Raw genomic sequence first — 16,108 nt, 5'->3', positions numbered from 1 at the left:
GTGCTGATTTAAGTCCTGTCTCCCCTGTGCCAGAGAGTTAGATCTAAATATAGGGAATCTCCTTTATACCTACTGGGTTGCATCTTGGGAAATTTAACCCATTTTTCCAATTGGTGGAAATCATCTGGATTCTGATTCTGTGCCGCCAGCGTAGAGGGCCATGTCTAGTGTGGGGATTGCAACTCAAAGCCTGAGCTACAGAGCCACATGGTGGGGTCTGAGTCTCAGCTCAGTGCTTGCTGGTGGAGAGGCTTGGGCAATTTACTTAGTCTTTGTAAGCCCTGGTTTCCTTGTCTGTGAAATGGAGGTGGTTAATACTAATACTCATCTACTTGGAGAATATAGAATTAGAAGACTTTAATGAGATAATTCACACAAAATGCTTATTAGCATAGGGCCTGGCAGCAAGCACTCATTACCTGCCATTCTCTTAGTGATCATTACCACTGCTCATTGACTTCCCCTTTTAAAAAAAAAAAAATTTAAGATTTATTTATTCATGAGAGAGAGAGGCAGAGACACAGGCAGAGGGAAAAGGAGGCTCCTCGCAGGGAGCCTGATGTGGGACTTGATCCCCGGACCTAGGATCACACCCTGAGCCAAAGGCAGATGCTCAACCACTGAGCCACCCAAGCACACCCCCCCCCCCCCCCCCACCATTAGGCTATTTCTCGCCCAGAACCATCCTGGCCTTTTCCTCGGCTTACAGGGTCCTCTCCGCCTGAGACCTGCTGCCTCTGTTCCCCCACCTTTCTATACTCAAAACCTCTGCAGCATCTTTGATGCTTCCCTTGCAGTGTCCTCTGTACCCAGGAGCTCCTATTGGCCAATCCCATTGAAATTCACTTTAGAGGGGCACCTGGGTGGCTCAGTCGGTTAAATGTCCGACTCTTGATCTTGGTTCAGGTTGTTATCTCAAGGTCATGGGATCGAGCCCTGTGTTGGGGAAGTCTCAGGGTGGAGTCTGTTTGTCCCTCTCCCCCTGCTTGTCCTCCTTCTCTCTCAAAATAAAGAAATAAATAAAAATCTTAAGAAGAAAAAAAATTCATTTTAAGGCGCACCTTTTCTTGGACTCTGTATTTTCATTTCCATCATCTTGACTGAGGCTCTACTCTCCATTCTCTGTGGTCCCTAGCTTCCTCCTGCAGGCCCCTTCCTCTTCTACTCTGGCCTACACATCCCTGCTGCCCCTCCACAACCCGCTCAGAAGCCCTCTCTGACTCCATATCCATCCCTTTGTCGCCCTCTCTGACTCCATCCCCATCCCTCTCTTGCCTCCACTCTGCCCACCAGCTACACAGCCTGTTTGTTCCCAGCCATTCCTCACGCCTGGTGGCCTTGTCCTCTATGACTCCAACCTAGACCCAGCCCCCAAGCCCCCAAGCCTGCCAGCCCCTCCTCAGTCCAGAGCTGTCACAGAGGTTCAGGGCCAGGCTTTCAGGGATCCAGCTGACCAGGTTTGGAATCAAATAGTATAACCCTAGGAGGGTTGCTTAGCCTTCTTTTTTTTTTTTTTTTTTTTTTAATTTTATTTATTTATTTATTTACTTATTTATTTTTGAGAAACTCAAAGAGAGGCAGAGACATAGGCAGAGGAGGGAGAAGTAGGCTCCCTGCAGGGAGCCCAATGCAGGACTCATTCCCAGGACCCTAGGATCATGACCTGAACCAAAGGCAGACGCTCAACCTCTGAGGCACCCAGGCATCCCAGATTGCTTGGCTTTCCTATGGAAGAATCTTAGATGACCCTGAGTCTGAATGAGGTGTATGTGAGAGAAGTAGGTAAGTTGCAGGGATAATCACAGCACCTGGGACAGGTCACCACCACCCTCCTCCCCTAAGGGGTCTTCCTGGAGCAGTAGCATGGTTTCCAGTGGCTTCCCCCTCCTGTCAATATCTAGAGCACAGAGCATTTTCAGCCAACACACAAACACATACAGGATCTGTAGTAACAAACCCATGATGTATTATTTAATGTAGTTTAGGGGAATATTAAGGTGTTGAGTTTTCTCTTTTTTTTCCTTTTTTTTTTTTTTAAGATTTTATTTATGTATTCGTGAGAGACACACAGAAAGAGGCGGAGAAGCAGGCTCCATGTGAGGGAACCCAATGCGGAACTCAGTTCCAGGACCCTGGGATCACAACCTGAGCCGAAGGCAGATGCTCAGCCACTGAGCCACTCAGGCGTTCCAGTTTTCTTATTTTTGTGAATAAGACTGCTAATGACCACAAGCTTGGGCAATGGGGTCATTAGTCAGTGTAAAGAAATATTTGTAAAATAAATCTAAACCCTGGCCATGGGGATCCCTGGGTGGCGCAGCGGTTTGGCGCCTGCCTTTGGCCCAGGGCGCGATCCTGGAGACCCGGGATCGAATCCCACGTCGGGCTCCCGGTGTATGGAGCCTGCTTCTCCCTCTGCCTATGTCTCTGCCCCCCTCTCTCTCTCTCTGTGTGTGTGACTATCATAAATAAATAAAAATTTAAAATAAATAAATAAATAAATAAATAAATAAATAAATAAATAAACAAACCCTGGCCATCATGACTCCCCTCAAGGCCCTGAGATGATTTCTAGCATGTTTGACTAACAAGGATTCCTCCTCTTCCTTGTAGCCCATACTACTGACTGCCTCTACCAAACCCCCTAGACCTTGACTACATCCAGTCCAGCACATTAGCACACCTGGGTCTGTTGTCATTTTACATTTTTATGCCCCTTATACTTCCATATGGAATCAGGCGGCCTTTTAAGGGCCCAGTAAATATGGTGGCTTTGGCCAGAGGCCGTCTACAGCCAGGATCACTGCTCTGGAGCCAGGGAGAAACATAGCTTAAACCACTGTAACCCACCTGAGGGAGTCAGTGAGGGGTGAGGGTGGGGAGAGTGACCTGGGATGGGCCTGGAGACAGAAGCTGAGAAATGAGGTTCAAGCAAGGATTAGTGAAGAAGAAGCTGGCACCAGGCCTCCCTGGGAGGGAGGGGAATAAGCTTTGCACTTCTTTGTCACAGAATCTCACATGTGAGATTCCGCCTTGACTGGCCTTACCTCTGATGGGACAAGACCCTGTGTTAGGTAGAGGCTTTCTGGAGGCTGCCTTGACAAAACAGCACAAATAGAGTAGCTTAAAAAGAACAGAAGTAGGGCACCTGGGTAGCTCAGTGGTTGAGCGTCTGCTTTGGGCTTAGGTCGTGATCCCAGGATCCTGGGATCGAGTCTTGCATCAGGTTTCCCACTGGGAACCTGCTTCTCACTCTCCCTGTGTCTCTGCCTGTGTCTCTCATGAATAGATAAATAGAATCTTTAAAAAAAAAAAAAAAAAAAAGAACAGGGCAGCCCCGGTGGCCCAGTGGTTTAGCGCCGCCTTCAGCCCGGGGTGTAATCCTGGAGATCTGGGATCGAGTCCCATGTTGGGGTCCCTGCATGGAGACTGCTTCTCTCTCTCTCTCTCATAAATAAATAAATAAATAAATAAATAAATAAATAAATAAATAAATAAATAAAATCTATATATAAAAAAAAAGAACAGAAGTTTATTCTCCCCGTTCTAGAGGCTAGAAGTCCAACATCGAGGTGTCGGCAAGGCTGTCCTTCCCCTGAAGGCTCTAGGGAAGAATCCTCCCTTGCCTCTTCCTAAGCTTCTGGTGGTCGATGGCTTTCTTGGCATTCCTTGGTTTATAGGTGATTCACTCTAATCTCTGCCTCTGTCTTCACATCTGTGTCTTACCCCATGTGTCTGTGTGTCCCCGTGTCTTCCCGTGGTCATCTTCTAAGGGCAGCAGTCATACCAGATTTAGGACCCACCCTAATCCATTATGACGTCCTCTTAACTAATTACATCTACAAAGATCCTGCTTCTGACTAAGATCACATTGCTGGGTACTGGGGAGGTTTGGATGCAAACACATCTTTTTGGGGGGAGACACAATTCAACGCGCAACAGAGCTTGATGCTGTTGGAGAGTGGAAAGAAAAAAGCACTTGAAAAAGTAGACTTAAAGAACACAGTGCAGGGGCATCTGGTGGCTCAGTTGGTTAAGCGTCTGACTCTTGATTTCAGCTCAGGTCATCATCTCAGGGTCATGAGATCAAGCCCTACATCAGGTTTTTCACTCAGCAATAATTGTGCTTGTCCCTCTCCTTCTTCCTCTGCCCCTCTCTGTTCTCTTTCTCTCTCTCTCTCTCTCTCTCAAATAAATGAAATAAAATCTTAAAAAAAAAAAAAAACAGCCCAAAGTTATACAAACCAGATTTGAAAGAACATATCCTGATAAAGCCTAGAAATAACCTATTTTGTACAATATGTTTACATTTACATGTACATAGGTATGTATTTTTCCCAGATAAAGACTCAAACGTAAAAAAACTAACAAACACTTAGAAGACAATGTAGGAGTCTACCAGCATGATCCAGGGGCAGGAGAAGCTATCAAAGCTGAGGTGAGCATATGTAACCATGTAAGGCAGTTGAGAACCATGAGAGCATGTAAGGAAATACTCAAAACTCACTAGCAATCAGGGAAATACAAAATAAAGTCACAGCGAAACGTCACCATGGCAAACAAAAAAGATGGTGACCGGGATGCTTTTGTACATTGCCAGTGGAAATGTACATTAATCATTTGATGATGTTAAGGAAGTATCCTTAAAATTTTAGATGCGATATAATGGTATTATGGTTAATTTGTAAATCATCTTTTTTTTTTTTCTGCTTTAAAGGTTCATCCTGAACTATTTCCTCATAAAATGATGTAATGCCTGGGATTTTACTTAGATGATCCAGGAAGCAAGGTGGTTAGTAGCTGATGGTAGGAAGGAAGGGTCAGTACACTGACAGGCATAGGCCAAATCTAGACCACTGCCTAGTTTTGTATATAAAGTTTTATTGGACTGTAGCCATGCTCATTCTGCTACGTATTTGTTTAGTGTCTGTGAGGCTTCTTTTGTGTTCCAGCTTCTGCAGAATTGAGGACTTGCTTGGAGAACCATGTGGCCTGCAAAGCCTAAAATATTTACTAACTGACCCTTTACAGAAATGTTAGTGAACCATTGTCCATAAGGAAGCCAGTTTGGCTGCATGTTTGTAATGGTTGACTCTGAGGGCTGTGAGTTATGATTAGTCTTCAGTTTGTCTGTGTTTGGATCTTTCCATAATGAGAAGTTTAAAAAAAAAAACAACACAACACTTTAACTTAGTGTACCCCGCTTCTAGGAAATCTACCTGTTGGAAATGAAGGCATCAATTAATAAGGATACATGTATAAGGATGTTTACTAAAATGGTTACAGTGATTTTAAAAACCCCACAACAATGAAAAACCAATTGCCTACCTGTATGAGAATGTTTATATAAATCACACCAACCCATACGATGGAATATTATGCTGTCTTTTTAAAGAATGAGCTAGCGGGACACCTGGTTGGCTCAGCAATTGAGCGTCTGTCTTCTGCTCAGGATGTGATCCTGGGGTCCGGGATGAGTCCCACATGGGGCTCCCTGTGGGGAGCCTGCTTCTCCGTCTGCCTGTGCCTCTGCCTCTCTCTATGTGTGTGTCTCTCATGGATAAATAATTAAAATCTTTAATAATAATAATTAAAAATAAAGAATGAGCTAGAATTTTGTTATCCTGCTTAGAGAATTTTTCGTATTTTCAAGTGAGAAAAGTAGGATGTAGAAAAGTCTGTATTTGACGATTCCATTTCTCTAGAACAGTGGTGGAATTAACCCCTTCGGTAGGCAGAGAGGTGCATGTGCATGAGTGTGTATGATGCATAGCACATTAACATGGCTCTGGGTGGAATGCCATGTCTGGAAGAGGAGCACAGAAAAACAGAAAAAGGAAAGGACCTATAATTTAAACAGCCTACATGTTATGATCCTGTTTATGCGTTTGTGTTAAGTTGTACTCCTATGTACACGTGCTTTGCTAAATTCCAAAGAGAGTTATGATTTTTAACACAACTGGAAGGGAGTGAATATTTTTAATGCGCTACACAAGTAAGGAAATTAAAGGGGGGGATCCCTGGGTGGCTCAGCGGTTTAGTGCCTGCCTTTGGCCCATGGTCTGATCCTGAAGTCCTGGGATCGAGTCCCACATCAGGCTCCTGCATGGGGCCTGCTTCTCTCTCTGCCTGTGTCTGTCTGTCTCTGTGTCTCATGAATAAACAAATAAAATCTTTAAAAAATAAAAAATAAATAAAGGGGATTTGGGTAGGGTTGGAAGGTGCCCAGGAGTGGGAAAACGAGAGATAAGAGTGACCTATGCAGACCTGGGCCAGCTGGGGAAGGCTCTGTGGAAGGTTCTAGCGGTGAGAGAGAGGGGTGGCTGGATGGCCTTTGGGCCACAGCCGCTCCCTGATCTCAGCGCCTCTTCCTCCTGCTCCCGGAGAAATAATGTTTCCCTGGGGGATGAAAAGCATCCCTTTGTGCAGGCTTTAATTGCCATGTTGTTGTGCCAAGTGAATGAGTGGCAGGCGGGCACAGCAGCTGGGCACAGCCAATGCCAGGCAGCAAAGCCCGCTGCCTTAGGACAGCTTGGGCCAGCTGGCCTGGGAGCTCTGCCCACCTCTGCCCCCCCCTAGAGGCCCTGTACCAGGACCTCCGGGACAGAGGGGTCCTCGGGGATCTGGGGAAGAGTCCTTACAGGGAGACAGAGGGGTGGGGTGCCTGGGAGGGTCTCAGACATTCTAGAAGCTTATTCATCTCAGCCTCCTTTCCCTTCCCCCTCCCTCTTGTTTTTCAGACTGTCAGCATCAATAAGGCCATTAATACGCAGGAAGTGGCTGTAAAGGAAAAACATGCCAGAAATATCCTTTTGGATGTTGCTTGGGAAGACCAACCCCAAGGCGGGTCAAATTGTGGGGACTGAGGTCGGGGTGAGGTGTCCTTAGTCAGCTACAGGAAGGGGAACCCCCACATTGGCCAGGTCTCCAGTGGGGTTTGAGCGGCCTTGGCTGGCAGCAGCTGGCCTTGGAGACCACAGCTCATCAGGGCAAAGGGACCAAAGCCACCTTCTCACTCTGTTCTTTTGCTTCCCAAGGACCCTGATCCTCTTAGGACTTACCTTCTCAGAACTGCCACATCCGTACCTCTCTTTGACAGATTTCCCGGGGGCACAGGAGGGATTTTCATAAGTGTGGTCAAAGTACACCAGGTCCTGCACTTGGCGCATAGGGGCCACACAGCCCACCCCCTTGGGAACATGATCCTTTCCCCGATTCCGAGCTTGAAAACCAAACAAAGGTCTTGGCTGCCTTACTACCCAGGTGCAGGGGTTCAGCCATAGAAATGAGATCCACCTGTGAGCTGGTTCACCCAAAGTCAGCAGGGAAGAAGAACCTCAAAGCAGCTTAGGGAACTGGTGGCTTAGAGGTTTTCACCAACTTCCCCCCACCCTGCCCCCACACCAAGTTAGGCCCTGGGCAGCCACCCTCAGGGGGTGCAGCTTTGGAGGGAAGTGCTGCCTGCATCTGGCTCTGGGATCCCTTGGGATCTGCCCTTGAGCTATAGAATCCCCAGAGTTCCAAAGGCGAGGCTGCCAGGGGGGTGAAGCCATCATTTCTGTGTGTGCTGGGGCGGAGCAGGGTACAGCCCAGAGCCAGTGGGGGCTGGGCTTCTGTCTGGGATGAGCAGCTGCTGCTTGCCTGGGCTCATCACAGTGGCAGTGACACAGCCAGGTCAGAACAGCTCATGTTAAAGCCATCCCACCTCAGCTCCTGGAGAAGACCCTCTGGGTGAGATGGCCAAATAAGTCCCACACTGCCAGCATCATGCCTAGCGCATGGCAGGCCTTTGGGAAGCGTTGCTAACAGCATGTACTGTTCTTTCCTGGTGGGAAAGCAGCTTGTCTTTGGTGTGAAGATACTTTGGTTGTATTTTAGGGCTTTGCTAGAAGATGGGGACTCTAGAACGTCTCCCAGGAACCTCAGAAACTTGGCCCAACAGCGAACCTAGTTAGACCTTGCCCTTTTATCCCCAGAAAGGCACGGTCCCCTTGCTTTACCAAGTCAAGAAAAGCCTTCATTATAAGTGGCCCAGTTGACTTCCTCAGGGGGATTTACCCAGTCCTGATCCCTGTCTGCTAAGAATACTGATCAGTATTGAGATATAAAATAAGAGATATGGTTTGTGAGAGGCCTATGCGCTGGATGGGGTCTGGCAGGGCCACCGTATACTCTTCCAGGGATACCTGGTGGTGTCAGAAGGGGCATCAGAAGGAGATTCTGGAATCCCACCTCTGTAGTAGCCTGGCTTGCTCTGGAGCTTCAAGTGGGTCCAGCAGGGCCTCCATGAGCCTTCATCCCCTTGTCTGTCATTTGAAAATTCTAGTTCTAACCGACTGTGAGTTTCTCTGCCTCACCAATTGAAGAGGCAGATAAATGTTGAAAACCTTAACTCCAAAAGTAGAGTTTTAAAGCCTAAAGATATCCCAAAACATTTACTCTTTATTGATTTCTTTTTTGGAGACCATCAACTACCCTCAATGCCAGCTGAATAAGCGTTTGGAAGTCTGACATCAGAATTGCTGTTCACACAACCATTCCCCCACCGCCCCTGCCATGTGTCTACTCCCAGAGGACTAGGGACTGAGTCTTATTTATTTATTTATTTATTTATTTATTTATTTATTTATTTATTTTTAATATCCCTGAGTACCTTTTATAGTGCCAGACACACAATGGGTGCCTTAAAATGCTTAGGAAATCAAAGGACAGAAAGGTCCCCTTGCCTCTTTCAAAGTCAGGGTGCCTGGCTAGCTTTGCACCTGCTCCAGCTTCTGTTTCAGTACACTGCTCTCAGTAGAGTAACCACAGTTTGCTGTGCGAGGTCAGCCCATGGGAGGGGTCAGGAGCTGTCCATTTCTCCTTTTGGCTTTCATCTAGCCCAAGGAGGCTAGTGCTTCAGGGGAGACTGTAGTTATTTCAGAAACCCCTCTAAGACCAAAAGCTGACATCAGCTTCCAGACCCAGAAGTCTGTGTTCTATTCTAGCTCGCCCGCCTCGAAATGCAAATATCATTCTGGGGAAGGAACTTGATGATACCTTCCAGCTCAGAAGCAAAACAACATGTGTTCTGGATGAGTCATAGAGTTTCTGACCCAAGGCAAGTCTTTCTGTCCTACATGGCACCCTGCATCTTACCTAAGCCTTGACAGAGAAGCCCGTCATTCTGGGAAAGACCTATCCTTCAAGTTGATGATGCCCAGTTACTGGGTATAAACAAACAGTTACAAAGGAAATGTGGACATCCTCTACACAGCCCAAAGGAACTCACTAATTACAGAGGCACTAACTTAAAATCACACAAGACCAGATGGAGTTTTATTACATGCAGATCATGGCAGGGAGTCCGTGAGTGTGTTTGGAATCAGATCTCGGGTTGAAGTGGCCCCAGGATTCCACATACAGCCAGTGCAAGGTGTAGGGAGAAAGTTGAACTTCACCCTGAATGAGACCAGGAAGTCTTATAGAAGGGGTGGGGTGTAAGAGTCATTTTACGTTTTGGGAAAATGCTTCCAATTATGGAATGACTAGTCGTGGGGGTGAAAAGTACAACATCAGAAATATAGCCAGTGGTATTGAAATAGTGTCGTCTGGTGACAGACCATAGCTATGTGAGGTTGTCAAAGCACTGTCGGACACCTGAAATGAATGTACATTGGGTGCCAACTATACTTGAATAAAAAAAATAAATCATGGAAAAGAGCAGAATCCCTACATGGAGAGGAGTCAGAGGCTGCCTGGAAGAGGAGCCAAGGTGCCCCACCAAGGCCAGGGCCCCTGATGAGGAGCTGAAGCATGCCCTCACTTCTTAATATTGGATAAGAAAAAACTTTGAGACACATTTATGTGTTGTTAAAAATGTGAGCTGTCATTCTTCACCTGAAGGCCCCCTCACACCCGTAGCAAACCCAGGGGTAGGACAGAGTCTGCCTCCCACAGCAAAGCTCTGATATCAACCAAACCATCTCCCCGGTAAAGGCAAACCAGGACCACTGCTGGCCCAGAGCACACTTGTATAAATTGGAAAACGGGGCAGCCCTGGTGGCACAGCAGTTTAGTGCCATCTTCGGCCCAGGACCTGATCCTGGAGACCCAGGATTGAGTCCCACGTCGGGCTCCCTGCATGGAGCCTGCTTCTCCCTCTGCCTGTGTCTGTCTGTGTGTCTGTCTGTCTCTCTCTGTATCTCTCATGAATAAATGGATAAAATCTTTAAAAAAAAATTGGCAAACACCTGTGCCTATGTTTTCCATGACCCTCCCTCACCATGCATCCTGGGCACCCACCATGAGAAAGGGGCACAGACCTTTTGGTCTGTTGTCAACCGGCTGCCCCTCTCTAGCAACGCTGTCCTCTGCTGGAAATTCTGCCACGTGTTTCACAAACTTCTCCGAGATGGACACCCGAACGTGAGTTCCTGGGGCTACTGGGGATAGCCAGCTAGGGATCCATGTGGGGAAAGTGGAATCGCCTGGGGTGAAAGGGGTGCTACCCACTCCCACATAGAGAGGGGTAAGTGCCTCCTTCTCATGTCCTTTTGATTACTGGTTAGAGGCGGGCTTGTCTCTGGCTAGCCTGTCTGCCAAACCTAGCCCCATCTCACACCATCCCATGTCTCCTTGCCTTCTCTTCTCTCATCAGCTGTTCTCTTCCTTCTCCAGGTCCTGAAGGACTCCCTGAGATACAAAAATGAATTGAGTGACATGAGCAGGATGTGGGTGAGTTTGGAGATGCACCCGGGGGCCTCCTGTACCTGCTTCTCCTTCTCCAGAAGCCACAGAACAAGGACTGGGGAACGGAATGAATTCGTCTCTTTCAACTTTCTTAGTATTTCTCTATCTCATGAGCATCAGGGAGGGGTCAATGATGTTCCCCAGTAGTACCATGATATCTACAGTCTTACCTGGGGTCCCTGCAGCTAGAGGGAAGTTCTAGGGCCTGGGAATTTCTCCTGCCAATGGACCCTCACATCGTAACATTCTCTAGGCATTGGGATCACTCAGCAGTGACTTTGCCACAGTTCCTGCGTCTGTCTCTCCTTCTGCAGTCCCGTGTGGGTCACAATACCTTGAGAACTAACATTCCTGATTCTTAATGCCAGTACCTTTTCTTCCCCTTCTTTCCTGAGAATTTAGGGATTCTCAGTGCCTTAGGCTGGGGTGAGAAGGTAGGTGGTGGCTTCAGAATAAACTGAAAAAGAAGGTTTTTATACACTGAAAAAGAAGGTTTTTATACACATGCCAGAACTCCTCTAGATTCTATTGTCCAAAGAGTATGTGTATGGATGGCACATAATTTACATTTTGAAGACTATCCTGTGTTGATTGTGATACGTCTCTTTGCCCCTACTGATTGAGAATTCTGGCCCTTTCCTTCAAATTCTTTCCTGTATATGTCTGCACTCACAGAATGTCAGCAATTATGTCATCCAGTCCACCCATTGGTAATGAGAATACAGGCCCTGAGAGGGAAGCAGGTTTTCCTACATCACAGGCTGGTTGGTCTGAACAAAGTTGAGACCAAACATGCTCCCCCAAACCTCCCAGGTGCATGCTGGAGAGCTTTCTATTATATCTCTAAACATGGAAAGCTTGGGTGTTCTTTTTTGTTGGAATTTGTATCTTTTTCCACTCTTTTACTTTTGACTTTTCTATATTCTGTGTCCTAGAAAAGTCCCTTATAAATAGCATTTAGTTGGATTTTGTTGTTGCTTTTTTCAAGATGACAATCTTGGTCTTTTAGCTGCACATTTACCCCATTTATATTTATTGTAATGCGATAATTTTTTAGATTTATATCTTCCATCTTAGTTTGTGCTTTCTATTTGCCCCTTCTTTCTTTCTATTCATTTCTTGTCTTCTTTGGATTGACTGGGTATTTTTTTTTTCATTCCATTCTCCCCTTATTACCAGTTAGGAGGTTTTTTTAAAACTCTGATTTTTTACTTTTATATGTTATCCAGTAATTACAAAATGTATATTTAGTTTATGAAAACCTAAAATTCTTATCTTTAACTATTTCCTCTATGACACAAAGACCTTAGAATATTTTCATCCATGCCCTCCCTCTAAACTTGTCTGTTATTGTTGTCATGTATTTTAATTTTGGTTTTATTTTGTTTTTTTTTTAGACTCTATATAAGATATTTTAATTTAATTATTTTATTCTGTGCTCTTTCTTTCTTTATATCTCCATTCTAAGATCTGAGATCCCTTTTTTGCTTCCTGAATTATTTTCTTTAGTGAGAATCTCATGGTGGCAAATAACCGATTTTACTTGTTTGGGAATGTCTTTATTTCACCCTCCTACATGCAAAATATTCTCTCTGGGTTTAGGATTCTCTGGTGTTATTTTCTCTCAGCACTCTCAGCACAGTTATTTTCTCTCAGCACATAGACGATATTTTTCAAGAATATCCTTCCACTAACTTCTGGATTCTATCATTTCCATGAAGTCGGCTGTCAGACTCATTATCCCTTCTTTGAAGCAAATCTGGTTTTCCTCTGCCATTTTTAAGTTCTTACTAGTGGTGGCTCAGTGGTTGAGCATCTGCCTTTGGCTCAGGTCATGATCCCAGGGTCCTGGGATCGAGTCCCATGTCAGGCTCCCCAAAGGGAGCCTGCTTCTTCTTTTGCCTATGTCTCTGCCTCTCTCTCTCTCTCTCTTTCATGAATAAATAAATAAAATCTTAAAAAACAAAAGATCTAAGAGTAGATACAGATTTATTTGGAATTCCTTAAACTTCTTAACCTGCAGCATAATATCTTTTATTAGTCTTGAAAAATTCTCTTTGTCTCTTCAGCTATTGCCTTTGCTCCATTCTATATTTACCTCTGAGACTTTGGTTATGTTATTTTTTTCCTACTCTATCCCCCAGTGTCTGTTTTTTTAAGCAAGCTCTATGCCCAATATGGGGCTTGAGCTCATGACCCTGAGATCAAGAATTTCATGCTACACCAAATAAGCCAGCCAGGTGCCCCCCCCTCACCCCATGTCTTTAAACTCCTGCTTCATGGTTTTCTACCTGTTTGTCTCTTTCCTGCATTCTGCATAATTCCAGTAAATCCAACTTTTAGTTCATTTGTTTCATCTGGGCCTAATATGTTGTTAAACCTCTTCATAAGATGTATAATTTTAGTCTAGCTTTCATTTCTTGGAGTTCTTTTTTCCCCCCAAATCTGTTTGTCATTTTTTAATGATTTCTTGTATCCTGCATATATTTTGAGACAGCCTTTTATTTATTAAGACAAATTAAACAGTGATTTCATATATCACTTCTTATACTTCCATTATCTAAAGTCCTTCAAGATCTATTCCTGTCATCCATTGTTTTTGATGAATGTTGTTCATGCTATGGAGTATCTTCTTGTGCTTAGTTATTTTTTACTGTGAGTTGCTCATTTTCCTAAGAATCTTATTTGTGATAAATAAAAATTAAAAAAAAAAAAAAGGGAAACCTGGGTGGCGCAGCGGTTTAGCACCTGCCTTTGGCCCAGAGCGCAATCCTGGAGACCCGGGATCGAATCCCATGTCGTGCTCCCAGTGCATGGAGCCTGCTTCTCCCTCTGCCTATGTCTCTGCCTCTCTCTCTCTCTCTGCGTGACTATCATAAATAAATAAAAATTAAAAAAAAAAAAAAAGAATCTTATTTGTGGGAACTCTTTCAAGTCAGGTTCCTCCAGAGAGAATGGGCATTTGCTTCCATTGAAATCACTCTAAATTAAATTCTCAGCTTAAGGTTTTTTTTTTTTTTTTTTTTTTAATTTTATTTATTTATGATAGTCACATAGAGAGAGAGAGAGAGGCAGAGACACAAGCAGAGGGAGAAACAGGCTCCATGCACCGGGAGCCCAAAGTGGGACTCGATCCCGGTTCTCCAGGATCACGCCCTGGGCCAAAGGCAGGTGCTAAACCACTGCACCACCCAGGGATCCCCTCAGCTTAAGGTTTTGTGAATTCCAGGCAGATTCCCTTGAGCTCTGGCTCCTAGGTCCAATTCCCAGGAGTTGTTTTTCCCTCCCTCTGATCTACAACAGTGGTTTGAGGCCCTCAGGGAGAACTCCTTAGGTGCTGGAGTGCTGGGATCTGTTTCATTTCCAATTCACCCTTAGTTCCCCTATATCAGGGAAGCAATCTTTGCTCTTCCACCAGGCTTTTAAATGTGGGCAGGCCGGAGCCCTGCCTCCTATCCACCACCTAGCTCCTGAGATCCAAAGAACCAAAGTTTAGTTCACCTGGTGTGGCAAAACCCCTGTCCCCTCCCCACCAACTCCATCACCCCAATATTCCACTTATTCTTCTACTACCTATATGGATTCAGTCCTTGGCCTGAGGATTCCTTACACTCCTGTTAGCTCATTAATGCCTTCAAAAAGAAGTTTTAAATATTTTACTCAATATTTTAGTAGTTTTCAGTAGGAAAATCAGCCCAGATACCTAGCCTGACTTGTTACCCAAACTGGTATTCCTTTTGGCCTTTTTTCCTATGTAGTTGTCTCTTCCATTTGGCTGAGAGTTTCTGGATAGTAGGAACCTTTTTACTTTTTTTTTTTTTTCAATTAAGACATTTTTTAAGGTTTATTTACTTGAGAGAGAACACGCACCCCAGTGTGGGGAGAGGCCGAGCGAGAGGGAAAGAACCTCAAGCAGATTCCCTGCTGAGCATGAAGCCTGACCTGGGGCTTGATCCCAGGACCCCAAGATCAGGACCTGAGCTAAAATCAAGAGTTGGCCACTTAACTAACTGACTGAGCCACCCAGGAGGCACCACCCCCCACTTTTTTTTTAGAGCAAGTTTTAGATTCACAGCAAAATTGAGCAGAAAGTATGGAGATTCCCCCTATACCCCCTGCCCCCAAACAGGTGTAGCATTCCCATTAGGAACATCCCCTGCCAGCGTGGTATATTTGTAACAAGTAACAAATATGAAATCTGTAGTTTACATTATAGTTCACCTGTGGTATGTATTGTGACATATATTCTGTGACTTTGGACAAACGTATCAGGACATGTAGCCATTACTGTAGTATCATACAGAATCCTTTTACTGACTTCGAAATCCTCTGTGCTCCACCTGTTTGTCCCTCTCTACCTCCCCTGGCCCCTGGCAACCACTCGTCTTTTTTTTTGGTAAGATTTTTATTTTATTTATTTGAGAGAGAGCCTGAGCAGGGGAGGAGCAAAGGGAGAGGGAGAAGCAGCCTCTCCATTGAGCAGGGAGCCCGACACATGGCTCATCCCATACCCTGAGATCATGACGTGATCTGAAGGCAGACACTCAACTGACTGAGCCACCCAGGCACCCCCAACCCCTGGTCTTTTTTACTGTCTCCACAGTTTTGCCCTTTCCAGAATGTCATAGGATTGGAATCATATAGTATGTGACCTTTTCAGATTAGCTTCTTTCCCTTAATAACTTGCAGTTAGGTTCCTCCATGTTTTTTCAGGGCTTGATAGTTCATTTACTTCTGGTGCTCAGTAATACCCCATTGTCTGAATGTACCACAGTTTATCCATTCACCAATTAAGGTGTTGGTTGCTTCCATGTTTTGCAGTTATAAATAAGGCGTCCATAAACATCCATGTGCAGGTTTTGTTTGAACATAAGCTTTCAGTTCCTTTGGGTAAAAACCAAGGAGTGCTATTGCTGAATTATGTGGTAAGAGTAAGTTCAGTTTTATAAGAAACTGCCAAACTGTCTTCAAGAGTGGCCGCATCACTCTGCACTGCCACCAAGCAATGAGTGAGAGCTCCTATTGCTCCACACCCTCACTGGATTTGGTATTCTCAGTATTCTGGATTTTGGCTCTTCTTCTAACTAAATGTGTACTGGTATCTCAGTGTTGTTTTAATTTGTGTTTTCTGGTGACAGACGATGTGGAGCATCTCTCCATATATTCTTTTGCTATCTTCTTTGTATATCTTCTTTGGAGAGGTGTCTGTTAAGGTCTTTGGTCCATTTTTTAAAATCAAGTTTCTTGTCATCTTATTGTTGAGGTTTTTTTTTTTTTAAGGTTTTTTATTTATTTATTAATGAGAGACACAGAGAGAGAGACAGGCAAAGACACAGGCAGAGGGAGAAGCAGGCTCCATACAGGGAGCCTGACGTGG

The 16,108-nt window shown here is 45.0% G+C and overlaps 1 protein-coding gene across 3 annotated transcripts in view; it reads left to right on the top strand.

The window, feature by feature from the left end:
- HIP1 (huntingtin interacting protein 1) overlaps positions 1 to 16,108 on the top strand; it is a 158,010-nt gene that overhangs the window by 99,267 nt on the left and 42,635 nt on the right. For all 3 annotated transcript variants that reach the window (XR_005986626.1, XM_041747269.1, XM_041747270.1), the window contains exons 2-4: positions 6,741 to 6,804; positions 10,265 to 10,407; positions 10,660 to 10,716. Coding sequence is in view for 2 of the 3 variants with exons in the window: in XM_041747269.1 (XP_041603203.1) it covers positions 6,741 to 6,804; positions 10,265 to 10,407; positions 10,660 to 10,716 (264 nt within the window). In the remaining variant the exon portion in view is untranslated. The remainder of the gene's footprint in view (positions 1 to 6,740; positions 6,805 to 10,264; positions 10,408 to 10,659; positions 10,717 to 16,108) is intronic.

The sequence above is a fragment of the Vulpes lagopus genome, chromosome 3 (genome assembly GCF_018345385.1).
Source record: "Vulpes lagopus strain Blue_001 chromosome 3, ASM1834538v1, whole genome shotgun sequence".
Classification (NCBI taxonomy): domain Eukaryota; kingdom Metazoa; phylum Chordata; class Mammalia; order Carnivora; family Canidae; genus Vulpes; species Vulpes lagopus.
Note: the sequence above shows the minus strand (reverse complement) of the source record. Positions and strands in the feature narration are given on the sequence as shown.